We start from the raw sequence: 23,648 nt of genomic DNA on the forward strand, positions 1-23,648 counted from the left end.
TGAGGTCAAGCTAGAACATGCTTTGCAATTGGTGTACTTACTGCAGCAAATTTTCTGCTCTTCCTGGCTGTCTTCTGTGGTTTTCAGCCTGCTTCACCTCCACAGAAAGAGATACCGTGTGTATGAAAGAGGCCGTTATGCGTCTTCCCTTAGGAGATGTTTTTTTGTGCTCTGCTCTTGAATTACGATCTGAATTATTTATGCCAACGTTTCAAATAGCTTTTGGATTCCCTGGTTAAAGTATTCTGAACCTACCCCAGTTACAACGCACAACTCCCACCAGCCATCAGTTTTTATTTCATGTCATTTTTCATGAAGTAACACACATTGCAGCCAGAATCGTGTGTTGCTGTTCCATGGTTCTTTTTACAGTAGTTTTCCAGCTGTATTCCTCGTCCCCATGATAAAGAGTGTTGCCAGTATTTCTTTTTATCTTAGAATACACATGGTAAGGATGGTTGCTGGATGTCTCATCCTTTTTAAGGCTGTGAAGGCATGCTCTGACAAGGCCTTTTCCCAGACCCAGGTATTCAGGGATGCAAGGTGTGCCTATCCCCATCAGCTCTGTGAAGGATTTAAGAGAGCTTGTGCGCCTGAAGGCTGAATGATGCTTCTGTGTCAGAAGCTGAATTTCCGCCAGCAAAAGCAGCTTCCCCGACTCTTTAAGCTGTGTGTCCTTTTAATGCTGCAAAATGTAAATAAGGATCCTTGCGTACATCTTTCTCAATTAAATGTGCAGTGGATGCCTTCTCGTTCAGCTCGTCTGGAGCTTAAAAAGCAGCTTAAAAATACCGGACAGGGTAATTTTTGGTGGATGTGGCCTGAGCCTGCTTGGAAGAAAACTGGATTGGTTACACAAGTCTTTATGTGAGGCCCAAAGAGAGCCTAAGGTTTTGAGTGCCCTCGAATGCTCTTTTCAAGTAGGTTAAGAGGCACATATACACCCTGTAGTGGTGTAAGGACTCCCCAGAACATCTTCAGGACAGTAAGCCACTGTTTTCATGCAACCTCAGCTAGCGTTGTGCTGCTCTTTGCAGGATCGGGTGAGCGGTGTTGTCTTTGGCTGTGTGGGCTTAAATGTGTTTCTAATGTGCATGTCAAATAATTGCCTGTTAAACAGACTGCCAGTGCGGCTGAAGCCAGTGCTTCCGAAGAAGGTGAAATAGAAGCTTTGAAGATAGGGTCCTGCTGTGAATACGATCCAGTCAAGTAAGTGTTGATTGTGTCCAATCTGATCTTTGCAGATTGTGGAAAAATTGCAGAGATGTTTGTTTTAACAAGAGAGACACATGCCTACCTCTTTGTTTTTTTCCCCCAGACCATTTAGTTACCCGAAGAAACCCTCGGGTCCGCCTCTGCCATCATCTGCTTGCTTTCGTTGCAGAAAACGTGGCCACTACATAAAGAACCGCCCGACAAATGGGGTACGATTGTGGGGGACTTGTGGTGTTACTTAGTTTTTAATTGTTTTACCTTGGCAGTTACGTAACAAATACATGGATACTCATATTAAGACTTGTTTCTGTTGGGGTGAAATGCAGAGGTTGTATGGCAATGTTGCAGAGGCCTTCAAAATTCCAGGGGAAGCTGGAATTATAAGTGTGAAATTTTCTTTTTCCTAGGTTGTAGACATTCAATATATCCATAGGTCTTCCTGGGTGAACTTTCATGCATGTTTTTATATCTTTCAGTATTAGTGGAAATGTTTCTGTTTTCCACTCTTTTTAATGGCAGTTCACAGTTTTTATTATTTTGTACAAACCCAAGACATTTCTCTCTGCCCCATCTATTGAATATTTGCGTGTTTTAATTGCACTAAGTCCCTGGTTGAGTATTGATGCCATTTAAGCGTAGTCACTGAGGGTATATGCGTGAGGTCCGAGTTCAAACTTCACGTGTATGGACAGTGAATGTAGGTATCTGCAGTGAGTGATTCAGAGCACCGAATTAGTGTCTCTGAACTGCGCTGTGGAGGAGGAGCAGCGGGTTTGTGTCTCTTCTCTGAGTGGATGGTGAGCTAAGGGACATGTCACCCTTAAGGAACCTGAAGTTAAGCCAAAGAATGTCGCTTGAGTTGAAAACCCTGCTCAAGCCTTTGGAATATCCTGGCTATATTTGTTTAGGAGAATAAGTATTTCAGTTGAGCATCCCTTACGCTAGGTAAAAGGAGAGGGTTAAAGGCTTTTGCTGCTTAAAATAATCACTGGAAAGTCATTTTAAGTGTGGGTCTTGAGGTACGTCTGCATTTCTTTTCTGAAGAGGACACCAATTTTGAGTCTGTTGCCAGAATGAAAAAGAGCACAGGAATTCCAAGGAGTTCTGTGCTAGAGGTACCCGATACAAAGGGTGCTATGCTGACAAACACTGGAAACTATGCAGTACCAACTATGAAAGCGTAAGTGTGGAATTAAGTGGACTGACCAAAAAGCGAACGAGAGAAACCACGCATAAATATCTGAGTGGCAATGCCACCGAGTTGGCCAGCATCTGTCGTTACAGGGGAGGAAGCACTGTCATTGTATCTTAACCTTAAAATCTGTGATGCTTTCTAATGTTAGAAGAGGGTGGTCCTACTGTTCGTGTCCCTGGAATTTGGTTCAAGTTGTGGTATGCCAAGAATCTGTGTTTCTGCAAAACATTTCAGTAGCGTTTACAGTGGATTTGTTCTCTTTGAAAGCTCATTTTGCTTCTGTTTTATGTTTCAAAGGCTTCTTGCCAAGTTTAACAGATGGCTGTTGGACTGAGATTTCCTCCCCCTCTGACTTTTCTGAAATCCCATGTGTGAAACAGACTGAAGTTTTCCTGTTGCTATACAGTGAGAAAATACTGCCGTGTGCTGACAGGAGTGGCTGTTTTAAAATGACCATGGTAGCACTTCTGGTTTTCCGTCATGGATCTCCTTCTGTAGAAGCTGTAACATAGACTTCTTGCTTTTATAAAATGTAATTGCTCGGAGACTAACGTTAATGCTGAGCCTGCAATTTACATGCATCCTCTGGCAAAGGAGAGGTGGGATTCATTTCACCTGCTTTCTAGCTGTGCAAAGATTATTTTTCTAGTCCGAGCTTCTTTCTGAGTTGATCCAATGAATGGGAGAGTTCTGCAGAAGGAAGATTGTTCCTCCCTCCCTCTTCTAGTGTTGTGGCTATAGAAAAGTAGTTTAAACTAAGCGCCTACCTTTTAGGAGGCTAATGTGGAGCGAGAAGAATTCCATCTCTTCTCTTGCTTTGAGAAAATGCAAAGCTTGGAAAAGTTTTCCTCTACCCATCTTTAACTCGTTTCTTTTTCCTTCCCCACCCCTCCTCCAGGGAAGCTTATGCTAGAGGAAGGATGGAGAAGCCTCCCTTTTTACCAGAGGAGCCGTCCTCTTCTTCCTCCTCCTCCTCCTCCTCTTCCTCCACCTCAGACGCTCCTGTTCCAGAGGAGTTGTCATGTCTCATCTGTAAGGACATAATGACTGATGCAGCTGTTATTCCCTGCTGTGGCAACAGTTATTGTGACAAATGTAAGTGTTACTCCCATGTTTGTTAATTGTAGACTCGCATCTGATTTTCTGAAAGCAGAAAGAGGAGGGAACAAAATTACTTTGTTACCAGTTCTATTTTATGCTGAAGTATACCCTGAACAGGAAAGGGCTCTTCTGGTATCAAGGGCGAAAAAAGCCAGGAAGCCTTTTCCCCTTTTTAGGTACCTAGTTAAGTCTTCTTTACAAGCGGAAGGATGCGTATGAGGAGAGTGGCTAATTGTGCAGGGGATTACAGTATTAGATACTGAATGCTTTTAGTTTGTCCACAGCCCTTTGTCTCATACAAAATTATATAGCCAACTCTGGTGAGTTACAGTGCTCTGCAACAAACGGATAGTTAGGCATTTAATCCACATTCTTCTCCACGGGAGGGTTGGTTAAAACCTTCAGAACTCGAACCTCCTAATGGTTTTTTGAACCTACTAATGTTTTTTTTTGAAATGCATTTTGTTCATTAACCTTGAGGTTGGGGACTTCTCGCTGTACTAGATAGTGGGGAAAAAGACTAGTTGCAACATCAAGACACAGCCTACGCTACATCTTCAGATGTTCCAATGGTGAAATACAAAACTGTATAGTTATTTGCTGCATACTAGAAATTTTTTACACTATTGAACATTTATAGCTTCACGCTCTCAGTTCAAGACCATATTCACCCATTAATCATATACATGTCTTTATGATTGGTGAGAACCCCCAAAACTTCCTTAGTTTGGCTAAATGCTATTTTGATTATTCTAATTCTACACAGGTATTAGAACAGCATTACTGGAATCTGAGGACCATATATGCCCAACGTGTCAGGAGACAGATATTTCGCCCGATGCTTTAATTCCCAACAAGTGCCTACGCCAGGTAACGAGTTTTACATAAAGTGCTTGTAAGAAAAGGCTATTTGTAAAAAGCGGAAAGGGAAGAAAATATTAATTTACATCTCCTTAAGCAAGGCGTAATTGAATAAGGCTAAATTGACTTTTCAAATACACTATTTGTTGCTGTCACAGAAGCTTACGACTCTTTAGAGACGATCTGGCAAATTCAGGTCCCGCTCTTACTGAACACGATTGCCTCGCTTTCACATTTGGCGTTAACGCTGAAGTACTTTAAATTCAGGTCCTCTGAGCTACCGGTCATTAGTATCAGTGTTCAATGTGACGTGTTCATACATCTGTATGTTGGTTTCTTTTAGGATTGATGGCATTTACAGGAATACACGAGTAATTTTCCTCTGTGAAGGCTTTTGTTTGTATATCTGCTGAAGTTTCATCGTACCTTCTTGTAAATGCTTTTCTGCCTCTAGGCTGTGAACAACTTCAGAAGTGGAACTGGCTACACAAAAAGGCTCCATCAGCAGATTCGGCAGCAGCAGTGGCGGCAGCAGCAGCCGCCACCGCCTCCACCACCACTCATGACTGTTACACCTCCTGCTGTTCTGGTGAGTGCCGCTGAACCATCTACATCTTCCTCTCTGTCAATCAGCAGTTTGTTGGAAGAGAAGGTAAGCTTTATTTCAACATATGCAGTGATTCTTATATTGTAGTAGAGCTTCTTTTCCAACTGTCTGCGTTTATTCACAAGGGCTGTCGGGTTCCTGTGCGAAGACAAGCAGCGTTAGCAAGTTGTCTGGGCCCCCAAGGACAGTCAATACCCACCACTGGTAAGGAACTGTAACTTTAGAATTCCTTTCAAAAAATTATCTTCAGATCAACTGAATGGGATTTTTTGCTTTTTCCTCTCTCCACTCCAAAAGGTCATCCGGGGAGAGGCAGTACAATTGGCTCAGCGGGTGGCAGACCAGGCTGGGAACTGTAAGTATTCTACAGAAATTCAACGTATTACTACTTGTAAGCTGTTAAACGAGGCCGTAGCACTTAACTTCTGCAACAGCTGATTCATAATGCAGTAAGTATGCACAGATAGTTGTGGAGAATACAAGCGCTCGTTAATTTTTCAATGGCCTAATTTGAACTGGCTTTAAGAAGGGGGATCTGTGCTTGCAGTGAAATTATTTAAAATAAACCTCCAGGACCTGATTGAGAAGAGGACTCTGACAAAGGAAGTCTTTTTGAGGAAACCAGAATTACCTATCAAAATTAAATACAATTAAAGGATCAGGTGGAAAGCCACCCTTTTGGTTACTGGCTGAACAGGGCTGTAGAAATTGATTTCCCAGTAGGAGTCAGCCTCCAACATTCTTTTTTTCTAACAACTTAGTTGATGCTGATTGAGCAAATTCTTGGAAAAGTCAACGCTGTTCTGTTATGACCATTTGGAATGTCTTCGGTGTAGTCAGCCCAAATAGCCAAGCTGCTTTCTCTCAGTTGGCGAGAGAGGAGTCTGTTTTATCTGTGATTGCAGGGTCAGGTCAGTCCTTCCTTTTGGTATATATGTGTTATAGATAGATAGAATGTAAGGGTGTCCTGTGTTTATAAAATCTTAAATCAAAACAAACCCCAGGATCCATCCCACAGATTGTCTAAAATCTCCAATTGAGTAAGCAGGAGAATAACAAGTCGGGGACAAGAGCAGGCCAAATACATCATGGTGAGGCAACAACGTAGGAAGCGTGCGTGGAAGAAGATAAAAGAAGCTTGGGAGAAGATGAGTTACTATCCGTGCAGTACTTTGCAGATCAGAAGCGTGAAGTGTTGGCACGTGCGAGATGGGAGTCTCTTTTAAGCCTGGGCAGCCTCCATCCACAGTCGCAAAGCTGAGTCTGAGGAGAGCAGACTGAGGGAAGTGTTGGGGGTGAGGATGTGGAAGGCTAGTAGGAGGGTCAAGAAATGAGTGTAGTCTCAAATGAACAGAGAGCAGGGAGAAAAAGGCTTCAGTTGAGAACAAGAAGTGCTTGCCACCACGCTCCCGCTTCATTGGCTTTCCTCTTTAAAATGAGGGGAGAGAGAGTAACAAACCGTGACGCATGTGTGGGGGTTTCTTTAGAAGCTCAAATCGAGGCCGCCCGAACAGTGAACGTACCCAAAGGACTCGGGCCCCAACACTACCAGCATCAACACCAGTCTTTGTGCCTGTGCCTCCACCTTCCGTGTATCCTCCAGCACCCCATGCGCTTCCTCTTCCACCGGGGCTACCACCAAGCCCGTTTCCTCCTCAGTTTCCACCTGGTCAGCCTCCGTCTGCTGGGTACACTGTCCCCCCTCCAGGATATCCCCCATCTCCTGCAAACCTGTCATCAGGTTGGGTACCAACAGCAGTACCAACGGCTCATTCAAATACCAACCCAACGAGACAAGCACCTCCTTTATAGAGTCATATGTAGGGTTTAGGGTTATTCCATGCGGGGCCCGGACGATAGAACACCAATATGATGATTAAAGTCGCCAGTTTATTGAGCCTAGCTGATCATTCTTATACAATTCTCTAAGTTGTTTAGAAGCTTTGATTGGCTGCTGCATGCAAGCATTTGGTGTCCACGCGCACAAACATAAAATGTGATTGGTTATATCGATACTGTCCACGCGTATAAACATAAGATACAGTTAGTTATACTCGCTCTGTACACGCGCATAAACACAGGACATAATTGGCTATATTAACTAGAGCATGAGAAACTTGTCTCAGTCCAGTTGGCCAAGATAAGCCCCTGGATTGAGGTTGTTGGTGCCAAGTTCCCTTTATCGTGGAATGTGCACCTGTGTTCTTCTAATTGGGATGTTTCTTCTTCTATCTTCTTGTTTATTCTGTTCAAGGCCTTCTAAAGGTGTCTGGAACGCTCTTGCGACCATGAGCTACTTTCAGGCCCAGTAACTAAGTTCCATATAATTGAACCCTACAGTCATAGAATCATTTAGGTTAGAAAAATTTGTCAGAGCCCCTGGTTTTAACGTAGTTATGCGTAAGGTTCTCTGTGCGTGTCTCGGCACTGCGTTGTCACCATAAGCTCGTAACGGCCTGCGGCTGGGTGCTGCTCTCGGGCTACCAACCCAGCTTCAAGGCAGAAAAAAAGGTGGCTTTCTCTGAATGCTGTCGTCGGGAACAAGGTGCTTTAGCTTGCCAGCAGGTGTCTGCAGGCTATTTTTAGCATGAGTTTGTGTGGTAGGAATGGGAGGTGTAGGTGGTTTTACTTCAGTGAAGGTCATGGGGTTTGGGGGTTTTCTTGGTTGGTTGGGTTTGGTTGGTTTGTTGCTTGGGGGTTTTTTGGTTTGGTTTGGTTTGTGCTATCAATTTTGGGGGTTCAGGAGCTAATTTGCAGTCATTCCTCCTCCCAAGTGGTGAGGGTGGAAAAGGCTGGAGTGATACATTTCTACCTGGCTGGAGGCAAGCCAACCTCATGAGTGGGAGAGACGCATTCACGGTGAAGGCTCCTACACCGCCCTGATGGCTGAAGGCAACTCCCTGAACTGTAATAGTGTAAACTTATCCGTTGTCTCTCGGAGTATGCAGGAGAAATGGCTCGCAGCTTTGTGAAGCTATAAAGGAGCGACGAACCTTGGAACAAATCAGTTGAACTTCTTGTACAAAATTGGGATCTCTCGCAACAGAAGTATGTTGGAGGTGTTCCCTATGGTGGACAAATCATAGCAAGAGTTGGCAAAATATTAAACTGCCACAGACTTCTCATTTAAACAGAAGGCTGGTGGAGGAATAGGTAGTATGCCACGTATGCTACTTTGTCTCATAAGATCTCTTCTTTGTATATGCCTGGCAGCCTGGTACAGTTGAGAGAGAGAGAAGGAAGGTTTTATGTCTTTAATTATTTATTTAATTAATTCTAAAAGGGGAACGAATTCTATTGGGCATAAGTCACTCTCTCAGTAAAACTTTCCAAGTGCCATTTTCCTCAACTTTTAAGGTGTGAGATCAAATTTTCAGTAATACATGCAAGCAGCTGTAAAATATCTACTATTGACTAAAAGAATTGGCTCTTCATAATATCAGATATATCTCATTGATATTGTCCTTTATGTCAGTCTCTAATTATAGCCTCTGTAGGAAGAATGGAGCAATGAAAGGCAGCTAGGTGGTGGCCTTCTGTACGCTGGAAAGATCTTGGATGCTAGCAAAGTCTAGAAGCCATTCTTGTGTTGTGCAAACTTTCTGAAGTGCAAGTTGTACGCTGCAAGTAATACGTAAAGCATGTAGGAAGTTGCTGCTGTAGGCGTTTTAATTTAGATGTAATGCACAGCAATTAAACATAGGCTTTCCTTCTGTATTTGTTATGAAAATGGTATCATAAGAAGGAAAATACGCATTAGGAATATTTTTGCTTATGAAGTGGAAGTTGACAATGCCTATAAACAAGGCAAGGCAAATTAGGTCAGGGCCTAGTTACACTTGAAAGTAAACAGCCGTTCTGACTGGGGAGACTAGTTAATAGGACTACAGTCCTAATACCACCCCCCACCCCCTCCAGCTTTTTGGAAAAGGCCTAGAAAAAAGTTTGAAAAATGAGCTCATAGAGAAGGGGGGTGGGGGAGCCCACTAGGTGACTAAAAGCTATGTCTCTAGTTGGACAAAGCTACTCTGCGAGAGAGAAATCCATCTTCCCTCAGTGGCAGAGTAAAGGCAACAATTAGAAATAAGGAGTTGTAATAAGCTATCTTTTTAAAATCAAGTGTTGAGGCTGTCCTTTGAGCATTTCCTCATCCCATTCCAGCCAAAGTGGGTCAGATACCTTAAATAGTTCTAAGCGTCTCTTGACTAACCCAGCTAAGATTTGGAGCTGTCCATTTGTGAAGTAGGAAAATAGCCGGTTTGAATAATGCCATCATTAATCCCTGTAGCCTTAGGGTCTGGATATGGACTCTTTGACAAGCACGATGAGTTGTAGACCTTTTTAATGTGTGTCCCCTTTTGCTACCAGTGTTTCTGTAGAGACCCTTGATCCATTAAGTACAGTTCTTACCTCCTGTGCCACTCCTTTCTCTCTCCTGGTTTCAGCTGGTAATGCTCTGCCTAACTGGGCAGTGAGCTAGCTAAAGCAGATTTGAGCACCTTCTACAAACAGAGCTTAACTTGTGCCGCTCTGCGTACATCTCTTGGATTTAGATTAAACCAGATGTATGTAGAGCTAAGCCTCTGAGCTATAAAAATGGAACGCTGTGTTAAGAGCACAAGGCTCTGCTAGCAACATTAGCTGCAGATTGGTTGATGTTTTCCTTCATCCTCTTCCATAGACAAAACCAAGGTAATGCTGAATTTACTGCAACAACTCTGTTTAACAGACCACTTTGTCCTTGCTCTGCAATCAACTATAATGTCCTTTCAGAATCAGTAGAAGCACAGCAAATACATTGAACTAAAAGAAGCCAGTGTTAAATTGTCTTGTTTAATGTGATCAGGAAGCTGATGGGAATAACCTTAACTCAAAAGTGCTGTGAAACTGAAATGTGTCCAAAACTTGTGCTGTACGTAGTGTCACCCTTAGTGGATTTCAAACCTTTTCATTTCCTGGCGATCAGTTCTAACTGTCTAGCGCAATGCAAATACGCTGTCTTCAGATGGTAGCAACTTGGATCTTTTCTTATATCCACAAGTGCTTTTTAAAGACGTAGTTTCTAAGTTAGGTCAAATTATCTAAAAACCATAAGCAGGATCTTTTTTCCCTCATTTATGTTAATGCTGGGCAAAAGGGCAGAAGCTGATTTGGAAACCTGTAAGCGGAAGGGTGTTTTGCAGTAAGGTGGTGGTGGTTGTTTTGCTGGTTTTTGTTTTTTTGTTTTGTGGAGTCTTTGGTATTTTATTTTCTCCCCCAGTACTCCTAGGCTGCAGAACCAGCCTCCAAGGCACTATGGAATTACTTCTGCAATTAGCTTGGCTCCTCCTACAGATATAGATTCCATTCATACTCAGAAGCTGCTTGAAGCGATGAAAGCATTGGGGGTATTTGAAGAGGAGGAAGAACTGAATCACAGGTATAACAAGACTGTAAAATTTGTTAATGTCCTGGGGGTTTTTTTAAGGCAAACTTAACATGAGTTTTCTTTACAGGCTGGTCGTTCTTGGTAGACTGAATCACTTGGTCAAAGAATGGATTTCAGAACTTGGTGAGAGCAAGGTAAGGTTTTTTGATAGGTCCTTATCAAAACAGCTGAAGCCTTTTTGTTTCTTCCAAAGGCGATACTAACTAGGATTTATGCTAAAGTTCAACATTTAACTTCCTTCTTAAGTATCAAGGAGATCTGTAGTAAGAGCCATTGAAATAATGTATAAAAGATACTTCAGATGAAGACCTTCAAGTCCTTGGGGCACTGAACAAATTTGTGAAGTGGCTCTATCAGTTGACTTGTAGCGGTTAACAAAGCTGAAACAAGACATTGTGGGGGGAGATAGATGGTAACTGGGCAGTAAACTTGCCCCAGACAGCCTACAGCACTCAATCTAGTTTGAAATTATTACTCTAGACTTGCCTTTGGTATGGCTCTTAGATGGTGTTAATTTACGTGGGTCTGCTGCAGGGAAGACTGATAATAGGTCTTAATTTGTTTAAATTGATGAAGCGACTGCTACATTACTCACCTTTTTTGTTGCTGTTGTTTGTGAGTTGCAAGCACTCCCTTCAGAAAAACAGTATCAGTCTATTAGACTAACAACTCGGTATGGGAGGGAGAAGACATTGTTTATGGAGGCTGTTGTAGTCTTCCTAAGTAACTTATATGCTAGTTAAACTTGCACGTAGGTCAACGTGTATCTTCTGTTCTCCAGAAAACTCTTTCTCTTCTACCCACAGAATCTTCCCCCTTCAGTAGTAGCAAATGGTGGTGGCAAAATATTTACGTTTGGTTCTTACAGGCTTGGAGTACACACTAAAGGTAAACTTTTGTTGTCTGGTCATAGTTGTAATGTTTGAAAGTGTCTTCCAACAGTAACAGAAGAAATGGCATCTCTTTGCAGGTGCTGACATAGATGTGGCTTGTGTTGCTCCTAGACATGTAGAAAGATCGGATTTCTTTCAGTCGTTCTTTGAAAAACTAAAACGTCAGGAGGAAATAAAAAAGCTAAGAGTAAGCAAGCTCTCTCCTTGATAGATTGTGCAACTCCGACAATAAGAATATTCCTGTTAAAGACTCCTATTGGTAGTGATTGTCTTACAGACCAAAATTAAAGAGGGACTTGTTTCTGAGCCCCTTGTAAAATACTGTCTACGCAGCAGGAAAGTGTTGAAGTCAAGCTTTTGGTTCCCTTCCCCAATGACTGTACGTCCAATGAGAATCTCTGTGGTTCACTTCTCCCCTACCCATGGTTTGGGAATGAGTGGGCTATAGTATCCAAAAGCAAGGTTGTCCCTAGGAGCCTTGCTTTCATCTTAGCTGTAGCAAGGGGCTTGGCAAGAAGGTAACTGCATGCAGGTAGAGGAAGGGGCAGCCTGAGAGCTAAGGAAGTTGAATGTGATGTGGAAAGGTTTCTGTCAGTACCTTTGCCATGGTGTTCCTCTGGGTGTACTTTAGGACCTCTAATTCATTCTTCTCTGGTCCTGTTCTTCTCTGGCTACTCAGCCTGAGACTTTGTAGAAGAGACGCACAGTCAGCTTTGCATAAAGTCAATAGGAGCTGTGCTGTGACTATACAAAACTGCCTTGTAAAATGACCCTCTGGTGCACATGTTGTGTACCTTGCGTATAGAACCGAACTCCTGAGAAGTGTTTCTCTCTGCCTGGTCTTCCTTGTGCAGACATTTTGAAAGACTTCATATGCATAGCTAATGAGCCTTTGTTTAGGTGACCGAAGACAGACTCAGTGGGCTGTGGCACCTTTCTGACAAGTGGTCTACAAAATTGAAAACTGTCCCATAAGGTAGCTGATAGCATCTCAGGCATGGTAGAAAATAAAAATACAGGAGGCTAGCGCGTGCTGTCAAACGCGGACAGAATTTCCTCGCTTTCTCTGGATGTTAACCAGTAGTAAGATAGCTACAAAAATCTCTTGCTTTTCTTCCTCACCACCAAGGTAAGTACCTTACAACCTCTGATGCTGATGGCTCATTGTGCACTGTTTGTTCATTACAATACATGATCAGCCTCCGAATCTCTTGGCTAAATAACTTGTTAAAGCTAGTATTATACCATCTTAGTGCTTGCTATACTGCTTGCAGCTTAGGAACAATTCTTTTGGTTTGGAAGCAACTCAGTCTTTATACTGAGTAGTTAGCAGTGTAAATTCTGCATTTGGTCGTAGTTCAGGAGAAACATTAAAGTAGCAAACCATGTTTTCTTACACAGTTATCCTCTCCTTTCCAGGCAGTTGAAGATGCATATGTACCAGTTGTCAAGTTTGAGTTTGATGGCATTGAGGTAAGCATTTGTTTATTTTTTTTTTAAGTGGGTAAATTTTTTCTTGCTTTGGAATAGGATAACTTTTCCAGGGAGCTGTGACTGTGCTATATTGGACCGCAACGTATCCGAGGAGAAGACATTGCAGTAGAACGGGAGCTTATAGGAAAATAAGCCCCTAGGGAGCCTAGCAGGCATGGGAGCATCAGGGACATCTTTTTCTAGGCCTGTGCTGTAGACCAGGGTAGCCTGCTTGAATAGCATTTATCCCTAGGATCGTGCAGAGTGGGAGCAGAGGCGGTGTCCTTGCTAAGTCTTCTTAGCTCTGCCAAGCTAGGTACCTACAGAGGGATGTGTACAGTGTAGTTCACTGTACGAATCATGTGAGCAGACTAAATGTTTTGCTGCAAATCCAAAATGAAGTGGTCATGGGACAAACAATCTGGAAAAGGGAAAGTGAAAGTACTCATTTGCCTCCCGCCTAGGTTTGTCAGCTGCAGGAATCCAGCTATCTTGAATACATCCTATACAATGAATCAAGACCTGCCTGCTGTAGTACCTAAGCAAGTTACTGCTTGGTATCACTATCACGAAGAGATTTATTCAGTGACCTTTTTGTGGCCTTTATCTGGTACAGACTTTCACAGGATAATCTTCTTGCCTCAGACTGTACTAAAATCCAGATACTTCAGGATCAAAAGGGCTTACTGCATAAAGGAAATGCTCTCTCCTTTGCTGAAGGATAGTTGAGGTGACTGAACTTAAGTCTTAATTCTGTGAATAATTTTAAGTTCCCTTTTGATTGAAACTCTAAGTCTAGAGTAATCTTTTCCAACTTAAAATGCCCTCTTCCTTTCCCTGGCTTAAAAAGAAAGGGGTGATGCAGTGAAGGCTTTGTAAATAAAATTGGGAACTTCTAGAAATTACATTGAGTCTTCTGGCAAATAAATCTCTTGGGAGATGTATCTATAGTCACATAATTCTAAATACAAATGTTAACCACTCTTTTTAGACTTGAGGAACTGTCCCCCACCAGTGTGCTGTTTGCAGACTGCGGGGCATTCTAACGGTTGGCACTTTTTTCCTCTTAAGATTGATCTCGTGTTTGCAAGACTGTCTGTGCCAACTGTTGCTGATAATCTTGATCTCAGAGACAACTCGTGTCTCAGAAGCCTGGATATAAGATGTATACGGAGCTTAAATGGTAAGCATATTTGCACATCTTTAACAAGAAAATGTTACTAAAGTTGGTATGGAATGCACGTTACACACCCCAAGTTTCTGTACAGGATGCAGAAACTGATCCCCTGTATACTTGAGATCTGAGGAGGTGGCGAGTGGGCTTAGATTTAGCTGTTTCAAGTTGTGTGTTTAGATAGACCTGTGTTTCATGTTTCTTTGATTGGGGTGTGTGTGGTGTTCCAGTTTGCCACAGAAGCTGCTTCAGATGAATAGGTAGAGCACTTGATAGAGAAGAATGTGTGGTAGTTCATTAAAAAAAAAAAAAGGATATTTAAAATACCTGAAGCCGAAGTTGCTCACTGTTTAACACGGACTGGTTTAATTGTTCCTGGCTGTTGAAAGAAACCTAGCTTTCGGAATCCTGTAGAAGGGCCTTATTGAAAATTGTTGGCTGTGGTCTAAAGTATGAAAAAGCTGTTGGGGGCACCAGTTGCCTGAGGTGATACTGAATGTGTGACCTCTAATTTGTTATGTTATGTGTCTGTAAGGTTATGTGTAACCTCTGATTTTTAAGGTAATACAAAGCAAGTAATGCAAACTTGTTTTCATAGACTTGCAGGACAAACTGTAAGCTATTGATCCAGTATAGCACAGAACTGACTTGTACCTGCTACCAGGAAGTGCTGTACTTCAACTGTTTTTTCTTACAGGCTGCAGAGTTACTGATGAAATACTGCACCTAGTGCCAAATAAAGAGAACTTCCGGCTCACGCTCCGTGCAGTTAAACTGTGGGCAAAACGTGAGTGATGTGATTGTTTGTGATCTTTAAACTTTTCAGAGGCACCTCGTGCTGAAAAAACAATAGCGTTAGAAGTCCTTCATCTTTGGATAGCTGTTTAGATAACAGGTTTTAGTTCAAAACCTGTGTTTTGGTTTAGATTCAAGGACTGTCCGTGGGGTAGATTCTGTGTTTTTTTTAATGGGGGTAGAGTGGGGAGATGAGGGGAGTGCCTACAAGACAAGGTGCTGCATTGCTTACCAGGAACCTGACTAGAAAGGATAAAAATGCCCAGTGAGGTATAAAAGCTTGATAGATAAGGAATAAGAAAATACCGTTTGCGCATGTGACTAGAGCAAGTGCTAGAAGAATGGCAGAACCTTCTTCTTAAGGGAAGTTGGAGTGAAGCAGTAGCTGTAGCAGTGCAGGCAAATTTCAGAGTAGCAGCATTTTGGGAAGTGGTGTGGTACCGATTCTTTTTCTCATCGCTGTAAGGACCAACAGTTTTGGCCTCGTTGCACTGCAAAAATAACTGACTTGGAGGCTGAAGGGTGCTAGGTATTCTATAGATTGTGAAGGTGGTGCTGTAAATTTGAAGGACTATACTTGGGCATGGGAAGACTACAGGCTAAGGACAATGTCTGCATTGTAGGACGTGGCATTTACTCCAACGTGCTGGGATTTCTTGGTGGGGTTTCCTGTGCTGTGCTAGTAGCGAGAACGTGTCAACTCTACCCAAACGCTTTGGCTTCTACTCTGGTGAACAAGTTCTTCTTGGTTTTTTCAGAATGGTAAGAGCTATTTATGACTATTTTGATTTGCGTAAAGCAGTAACACTTTCTGAGGTGGTTCTTTATGTAAGATTTAGACCAACACCATTCAGTCCTACCCTGAATTACATGGCAGAGTTTTAAATGGACGGTCAGTTCCTGGCTTTTCTTGTTTAGGGAGTGGCCAAGACCTGTATTGCTGAAACAACAGGAAGAGAGCAATCTTAATTTACCAGTATGGGACCCCAGGGTATGTAGACATGGAATTTGGAAGCCTTTAACCTTTCTTCTAAGCTAAGCTGCTGGTGCCGAGCACAATTGTTTTAACATCACAGGTGAACCCATCAGACCGATACCACGTAATGCCTATCATCACCCCAGCCTATCCGCAGCAGAACTCTACATACAACGTATCCACATCAACGCGAGCGGTAATGGTGGAGGAGTTCAGACATGGTAAAGTTCTTTCCATGCTTATTAACTGCTTAAAAGGTGTAATTCTTGCAATATGAAACCACGTTACCTGACTTGGTTATATTCCGTGCGGTGTTGTGCCCTTTTAGGCAGAAGAGTTCTCTGGGAAGTATACCTGTTGCAGGCAACAAGGGACCAGTTTTACAATGAACTGTTGTAGTAGGCCTGTATTGTGTCAAGGGAATTCCTGCGTTTTGATCTGTCAATTACTGTTCAAAACCTTTCTCTTATGAAGTTTCTGTCATGCTCTGCTAGTCTTAAAAACAAAATGGTAGTAAGGTTTTCAACCTTAATTGTAGGTCTTGCAGTTACGAATGAGATTCTCCAAGGAAAATCAGACTGGTCAAAGCTCTTTGAACCACTGGACTTCTTTCAGAAATACAAGTATGTATGAAATCTGTTACCTGAACTTGAAATGATTGCCATACTGGTTAGCATAGTGAGTTTTAGCTTGCAGTCGAAATACGAGATGGCATTGATATGTTTGTTTTTCAGAAGCTGGAGGTAGTCATAGGAATTTTGGTAAGGATAAGTAGAGGGAAGATAGAAAAACTGTTTGTGTTTTGCCACTGACACTGTTTTTATTAAAAAAAAATCAGCTCTGATACTCAGAAGGCAGCAGAACGCAATTCTGAAGGATGTAATCAGTTTTTCTTCAGTTAATACTGTGCTGCCTGCAGGATATAATGTGTCTTGTCTGGAAGTCATTTTCTATACATTTAAGGCAGTTTTGGTTTCATTTGAAGGAATATCAAGTCCTGAGCTAGGATGTTACTTTTTCTTTTCTTCTAGACATTATATTGTGCTGACTGCTAGTGCCTCTACTAAAGAGCATCACTTGGAGTGGTAAGTCTTGCTTTGAGTGTGGGTTCAATACATCATTGACGCTCAATTCAGTGTTGCGCTTCATTTGGTTAATACAGTTCACAAAAATAAAGTATTTGACTGTGCAGCTAGGCATGGAATACAGTACGGAGTTAAGTAGACAGTTCCTCAGCAAAACTAAAAGCTTTCTTGTGAAGGGAAGTTAGCATAAGTTATCTTGCTGTTTAAGAAGTTAACCTAAAGACCTAAGTCATGATGAGAAGGAACAAAGAGGGTTAGTGTGCCTATGCTCTGTGTCATCTGGAGAAGCAGATGCCAAGAGTCTAAGGAGACTACTTACCCAAGGCTACTTCAGTTAGGAAGATGTTCCTTGTTGCAGAGACTGAAGTAAATGGGGATTACTTGATGTCATCAGATGCGTAGTGGACACTGGAGAGCTTGATCTTTTACTGACTTACAGAGCAGTGGTCTCCAAACTTTTGTGCACTCCTGTGAGCAAAACAACAACAAAAATAGTCATTTTTGAACACATAGTTGCGGTCTATATCTACTTCTTTGCAAGTTACGTACACATTACTGAAGCTCTAATCTTTTCTTCCTGGACCCAGTGGATTGTCTTGTGCACCCCCTGGGGTACGTCCCCCCCGACACTTTGAAGACAACTGTTGTAGAGCCTTAGAAGACTTGGTTTCATAGCTTTTTTACTGGATGTAATATTTAATTTAGGACTAGATTGCACTCAATGCTAAGTTGCTCTGGTTAGGTAGTCCGCCTGTTCCAGAGCCTACTTTTCTCCAGTGAAGTGAAACAAGGCTGTTTAATCGGGGTGAAACCTGACCGTCTGCACAGAGTACCTGAATGCTGATAAATAGTGTTTACTGAGTTTTAATCTAGTAGTGTGCTCAGGCATCTTGTGTTTAGTGCTGGAAATGATCATCTCGGCATGCTTGGTAGTGGATAGGTAAATTGCAGGAGTGCTGATCTACTTTGTGAAAGGTAATGTGAGAACCACTTCAACTGTGGTTAGAGAACATGACTGCTTCTGACATGGTATTTGTCACTGTCTCAAGGGAGACATGCCAATAATAACTTGTTGAACCTGTGTGAATGGGCTGACTAACTGTGAGTCTTGAAATAAGGGGAAACGGTGAGGAATTAAGGTACTGTAATGTGTGTGGTGTTCTTATTCTGAAGAAACGAGTGCTTTGCCTGCCTTGCTCAAGTAAGCAAGGAAAATAGCTGTGTGTACCAGACCCCTGTTCTGAGGACACTTTGGTTATACTTCAGGGTTTGGCTTGCAGTTTAAGGCAAATGATTTAATTCTTGTGCTACCTCTGAAAGACATCTTCTTTCCTGTTGAAAAATAGCTCTAGTAGGTAATACCTCTTACCTGAACTTGTTAATTTGTTCACTTAAAAATCGTGTCAGCTACAGCTTGATGTCAGTCACAGTTAGGTATGCAACAAGGAGTTATGGGCAGAGGGCTTAGAGCCAAATAGTTTTTAATGTGACATGTTTGAAGTGAAGAAGGCTTATTGTATCTCACAATAAAGATGAGGAAAGTTCTGGCTGCAGTAAAAGCTGACGTTTTTGCAGTGACAGAAATGGCAGCAAACGGGGCTTAGTTTTGCATCTGGGAAAATGAAAAGCAGAAGACAAACCTGCTTCCGTTTGCTCTAAGAACAAGTTTAGTTCACCAGCTCTTGAATGGATTTGGGAATAGATGGCACATCTCTGTTGTTCATCAACATAAGATACTTGTGAAGAACGTACAGAGTTCTGACTGCTTTCAAGGGTAGCAGTGTTTTAGGTAGAAGGGTAAAATGCCAGTACTTCAATAGCCTTTGTGGTCATGATACATTTCTTGGGTAAGTCTCTGATGAGACTGTGTTGACTGGATCGTTTGTTTATTAAAGGAACTGTATTCTTCAGTTTGGCTGGAAGAGGGTAAACTCTTTTCACAGGTCAATCTGCAGGAAGAATAGCTTCTTTACTCAGGTGTAATGGAAGAGTTGTGCTCGAGCCTTTTCTAAACGGTTGTTCTCCTTGGTCTTTGGGGTAAAAAAGAAGTTTTGCTGCACTTCAAAATGCAGCCAGAGGTGCTGGGAATCTGCTTCTTGTTGATATTTTCATCACAGGTTGTATGTTGAAGTGTTGTGTCTGACCTGTTAAGAGCACAAGTTAAACTTACTTACTGCCTCTGTCTTTGGAAACTTTGAAGCTCCAGTGTCCCTGGAAACATCTCCAGCTCCAGTGTGTGTGATATAAATATCTAGTATCTGCTCAGCTGAATGAAACTTACTACTTACTGACTGGTTAGCATTTTTGTACTAGCATTGTATTATAAGAAAGCATATAACTACTGTGCTGGATACAGTCAAAAATGAGTAAATGTCTCTTGTTCTTATCAGGATTGGCCTTGTGGAATCTAAAATTCGTGTGCTGGTTGGAAACTTGGAGAGGAATGAATTTATATCTATTGCACATGTAAAGCCACAGTCTTTCCCTGGCAGCCGAGAACTTTGTAAACAGTGAGTTTCATTACTTTTCTGAACTGAAGTGTGGCTGATGTATTGTACCTTGTTTATATTCCTTCACCTCAGCTTACCTGTGAGAGATGCTCAGTTACGTACCTACTGTTTTGTAGGTACGAGGTGTGACGGGCAAGGTTCTGAGCATGTAGGATCTTTTTAAAGAAGGGAGAACTTGAGAGAGGAGTTCTCGGAGAACTTGAGTATGGGCTGACTCCAGTCTTTAGCTGCTGCGTACAACTAAACTGTTTTGCTTAATCCCTTCTTGAGAGTAGATACTAGCACCCAAATAACTGGCATCTGTGCATAAATGATAGATTTGTGACTCTGTCTTTTTAGGAGTGGATATGTGTCAATGTGGTTTCTTGGAATCGTGTTTAGGAAAGTGGAAAATGCAGAAAGTGTTAACGTTGATTTAACGTGCGTTATACAGTCATTCAAGGATACAGGTAAGCCTCTATTTTGCTCTAGTCTCGTAGGGTTTCATATTTTTTTATTCTAGTGCAAGTTGCTTCGCAAAGTGAATTGTGCTTCCTTCTGGTATTAGCTATTAGCTATTTCTGTAGCGCGTGACACGTAGAAGATTAGCCTTAGAAACATACTATTTTGACGCTTTGGCAATGTAAGTCCACCTTGAAACAAAAGTGTGTACTACGGTCCTATATACCATATCCCATATGTGAAATAACAGTTCTGCAGGTCATGGTAAACGATCAGAAAGGAACTGCGATTCCTGAAGTGGACAGTCAGATGTGAAGCCAGGAGAGAGATGTCCATTTACTGGGTGTAGCTACACTTGTCAAAAGCAGTTGTCAGTTGCTGAACTTTGGAAGTGGGAATTAACTGTATCAGGCTCTAAAATAAGTTGTGAATGCCTGTTGACAGTATTGTTTCCAAAAGAACAGTTTGTGTATGATACCATCCCAGAACTTTGAAAGGCAGTGAGTGGTCGCATCGTAACGACATGCAGTCTTGCACGTCGAGCTCCATGTTCATCTTACTTTATTCCTTTTGATAGATGCAGAAATGAAGTAATATCGCAAGCGTTGTTAGATAATGCTAGAATAAAGGGGGTTGGGGCTGAGCAGTCGTCTGAAAGTATAGGTCTTTTCCACAGTCTGTTTACTTCTTCCCAAGCTGACTGCTCTTGTGCCTTTCAGAAGTGCACGTGTGCTGTGAGGCTCATGCCTTGCTATCATAATGACAAACTAAGGAAATCGGGTTACTCTTCTGAAGTGACAAGTGTGTTTGGACAAAAAGTTCTAAACAGTGCACTCCTTTAAACTCTTCATCAGTGCAAACAAACATTTCTCCATGGTACCAGCGTGAGCTGTGTGTTGTGTTGCTCAGACAACATGAGTAAATGCAGTAAAAGCGGACCTTCTTTTTAGCTCACGCTTTGGGATATGAGAAAAGCACAGAAAATAGGCATCAAAACGCTTGTCTGACTTTCAGGCCAGGTGGGGTGACTTCCTCAGACTTGCACTGTTACCCGAACTGATGCTTGTCTTGTACGTTACATCCAGTGGCACTGTGTTTGAATGTTGTGGCAAATGTAAATCACGTCAACAAGGTTTGTGTACTGCTGAGAGGCTAGAACTAATGTTAAATCCTGTATTTCTGTGCACAGACTTGATTAGCAGAGCTGTGCGCTCTCAGTTTAGTGAAGCACAGCCTATCGTGTGTTTCAGATATAGGGTTTGAACGCAGAGAGGTTGGCCAGAAAAGGTATTTCTTGAGAGGTGTGATATCCTTTGGCAAATGTGGGAGTGACCAGTAGTTACGTGCAAGAAAGCTTTTATCATGTGCCTTGACTTTGAGAGAATATTTTTAGAGGGCAAAGTTGATGGGCTCAAGAGTATAAGGCTCACAGTTTGGAAGGCTTTTGTTAAATGAACTTGATCTCACTTTTCCATAAAAACATTATTGAATTTACTTTGAAGCAACTGTTCCTGCTGGTGTGAATGTTCATATTTGTGCTTTTATTTCACTTCTAGATCTCCTGCAGAAAGACTTGTTGTAAGCCTTTTTGTTTGGGTTGCATGTCCTTCCTTTGATTCCCACTCTGTATGCTAGTAAGCTGACTTTCCAGCTATGCTCACGACAGGCTTGTTAAACTTGTCTAAATGTGCCTTAATTCTGTAAAAACTGCTGTGCTAGTATAGCGTTTTTTAGTTGCATGAAAGGTTGTTTGCAGGCACTTAAGAAGAACTGGTTTAAATTGTAGTGGTTCTGATAAGTCAGATGTCCTTCAAATCCAGTCTGTCTTGGACAGGTAGAGTTTTAACACCTAAATTACTGAAAAGTTGTATGATGTTACAGAACTGTTAGGAAAAAAACGCACAATCGCCACTGTAAATATCAAATAAACAAAACTAGTCTGAATCTTGAGTAAGGTGTCTGTTCTCTCATCAGCTGAGCACAATTGGGTTGATTCAGAAAGTCATCGAGATCTATCTTCAACCAGACAACTAAGGGTTAAGGAGTATGATCTCCTTCAGGTTAAAATCAGCTCAGAGGTGAGCTGCATGACTAGCAAACCACAGCTGTAACTGAGCACATAAATGCATGTTTGAACTTAAAATAGCTGTTACGTATCTGGTCTGTACTGGATGTGAAATGGGCACCTGGGGTCACTTTCATCTTGAGACAACTTCTTGTTCTTTGTTTGGGCTGGGCAGACTTCAAGGCTTGCTGTTTCTAACAAAACCATGTGTAACTTTGACAAATACCCAACGCAAACATTCCCACTAAGCTACAACACTAAATTTCCTGTTAGTTTACAGCCAGGCTAACTACCTCAGTGTGCTAAAGGAAGGTATGAAGATCGAGGCAGCTCATGTGAAGAGAAAGCACCTCCACCATTTTTTGCCTGCAGAAACCTTACAGAAAAGAAAGAAGGTATAATAAAAATTGGGCTCTTCTGGCAATATTTTTTTTTTTTTGCTTTAATAATTACTTGAAGACTTCATTATTTTGATGTTGTTGTTTCAGCAAAGCATGCCAGGTACTAGTCAAAATGCTGGTGGGCTTCAGCGCAAAAGGACTTCTTCAGATGGAAGCTGTTTGGACAGTTCCAGAGACACGGGCTCCAGAACACCAGATAATTCCTCTTTGTTACATAAGATTTCTAAAGTGGACACCTCTACAGCCGGGAGAGAAAGGTTAGCACCATAACCTTAAAGCTGTGAAGAAGCTGCTTTTTAACTGACTCGCGATGTGAATGAGGTCTAGGATTTCCTGTTTGAATCTGTGTTGTTCATAAGCATGTGGAGGGCTCTAATGGCGTCAGGAACAAAGCTGTCATCTCCTTTGGGCACGTGGGGGGAGGCAGGTTAAAGAAATCCTTGAAAAAATGAATTTAATGTACAGGAAGACATGTCAGAAGAAAGGAGAAGTGGATACCGGAGGAATTATTTGGTCTTGAATGTAGATCCCCTTGGGCTAGTGTGTAACTTGAAGCCGGAGTGTTTTTTATGTAGGTAATTTTGTTCCTTCTAACAAAAAGTATGGTTAATGCCAAGCAGTATGATGTTCTGCTGAAGTGCTGATCTTGATCACAGCAACACTAGAGCTGCTGCTGCCTTGGTGCAGCAGTATGAGAACTCGGGCAGTAAAAGTGTGTGTCACTTCCTGGGAGGTCTGCTTGTTCATGAGCTACTTCAGCCCAGGAGGAATATGTAATCTTGAGAGTAATAGCCCAAGAGTACCAAATGTGTAATGCCTGCTGTGTTCAGACCATTTGGTACTGTAGGAGTAGCATTAAAAATAAAATAAAATGGGATGCCTGTATAGGTAGAGCAGATACATTCATGAAAAGCAGTACAGAGTGCTGGATATACTAAGCTGGAAGACAGTACAAGTACATAGAGACTGACTAAAAAAAACGCTGAAGTTTAAATTTGCGGTCTGAAGTTCAGCAAAATGAAGATCTCGTGCTAGATTGCCTGTGAGTTTTTGTTGTTTGGTAGAGCTGTGACAATGAGCTAAGAAGATAGACATGTGTCTTGCATGGGCTTTCTGGAAAGGAAATGTATAGTATTTTACAAACGAGCATTTTATAACTCTAGCATCTGACTCTTACAGAAATGCTGTGTACCAGAAATCTAACGGTGCTAACAAGAGAGAGAAGCTACCTCGTGTAGCTGTGCCATCAGTGTCTAAGGGACCCTCCATTCCTGTTCCTGATTCAAGTATGTATTGACGTAGTGGGTGGAATGCAGTCTTTAATTTCATGGCTGAACTCTAGAAGCGCGGTGTCTCTTACAGAAGTGGAGGCTACAGTTGCAATACGAACATTGGGACCTCCAGTTGGTAGCACCATTCCAGGACGTA

General features: G+C 42.0%; 1 protein-coding gene across 1 annotated transcript; it reads left to right on the forward strand.

Moving 5' to 3' along the window:
• The first annotated feature begins 752 nt into the window (after window positions 1–752).
• LOC138690612 (poly(A) polymerase gamma-like) lies at window positions 753–23,517 on the forward strand. Its single transcript, XM_069810668.1, has 23 exons — window positions 753–1,424; window positions 3,309–3,505; window positions 4,278–4,381; window positions 4,827–5,024; window positions 5,105–5,183; window positions 5,277–5,334; window positions 10,240–10,398; window positions 10,475–10,541; window positions 11,214–11,295; window positions 11,378–11,487; window positions 12,720–12,773; window positions 13,845–13,956; window positions 14,645–14,734; window positions 15,366–15,504; window positions 15,661–15,733; window positions 15,819–15,939; window positions 16,257–16,341; window positions 16,750–16,803; window positions 19,194–19,313; window positions 19,653–19,762; window positions 22,093–22,214; window positions 22,308–22,477; window positions 23,400–23,517. The coding sequence occupies exons 1-23, from the start codon at window positions 1,420–1,422 to the stop codon at window positions 23,515–23,517; spliced, it is 2,427 nt and encodes an 808-aa protein (XP_069666769.1). The 5' UTR covers window positions 753–1,419.
• Window positions 23,518–23,648: the final 131 nt, after the last annotated feature.

Source organism: Haliaeetus albicilla, chromosome 22, assembly GCF_947461875.1.
Source record: "Haliaeetus albicilla chromosome 22, bHalAlb1.1, whole genome shotgun sequence".
NCBI lineage: Eukaryota > Metazoa > Chordata > Aves > Accipitriformes > Accipitridae > Haliaeetus > Haliaeetus albicilla.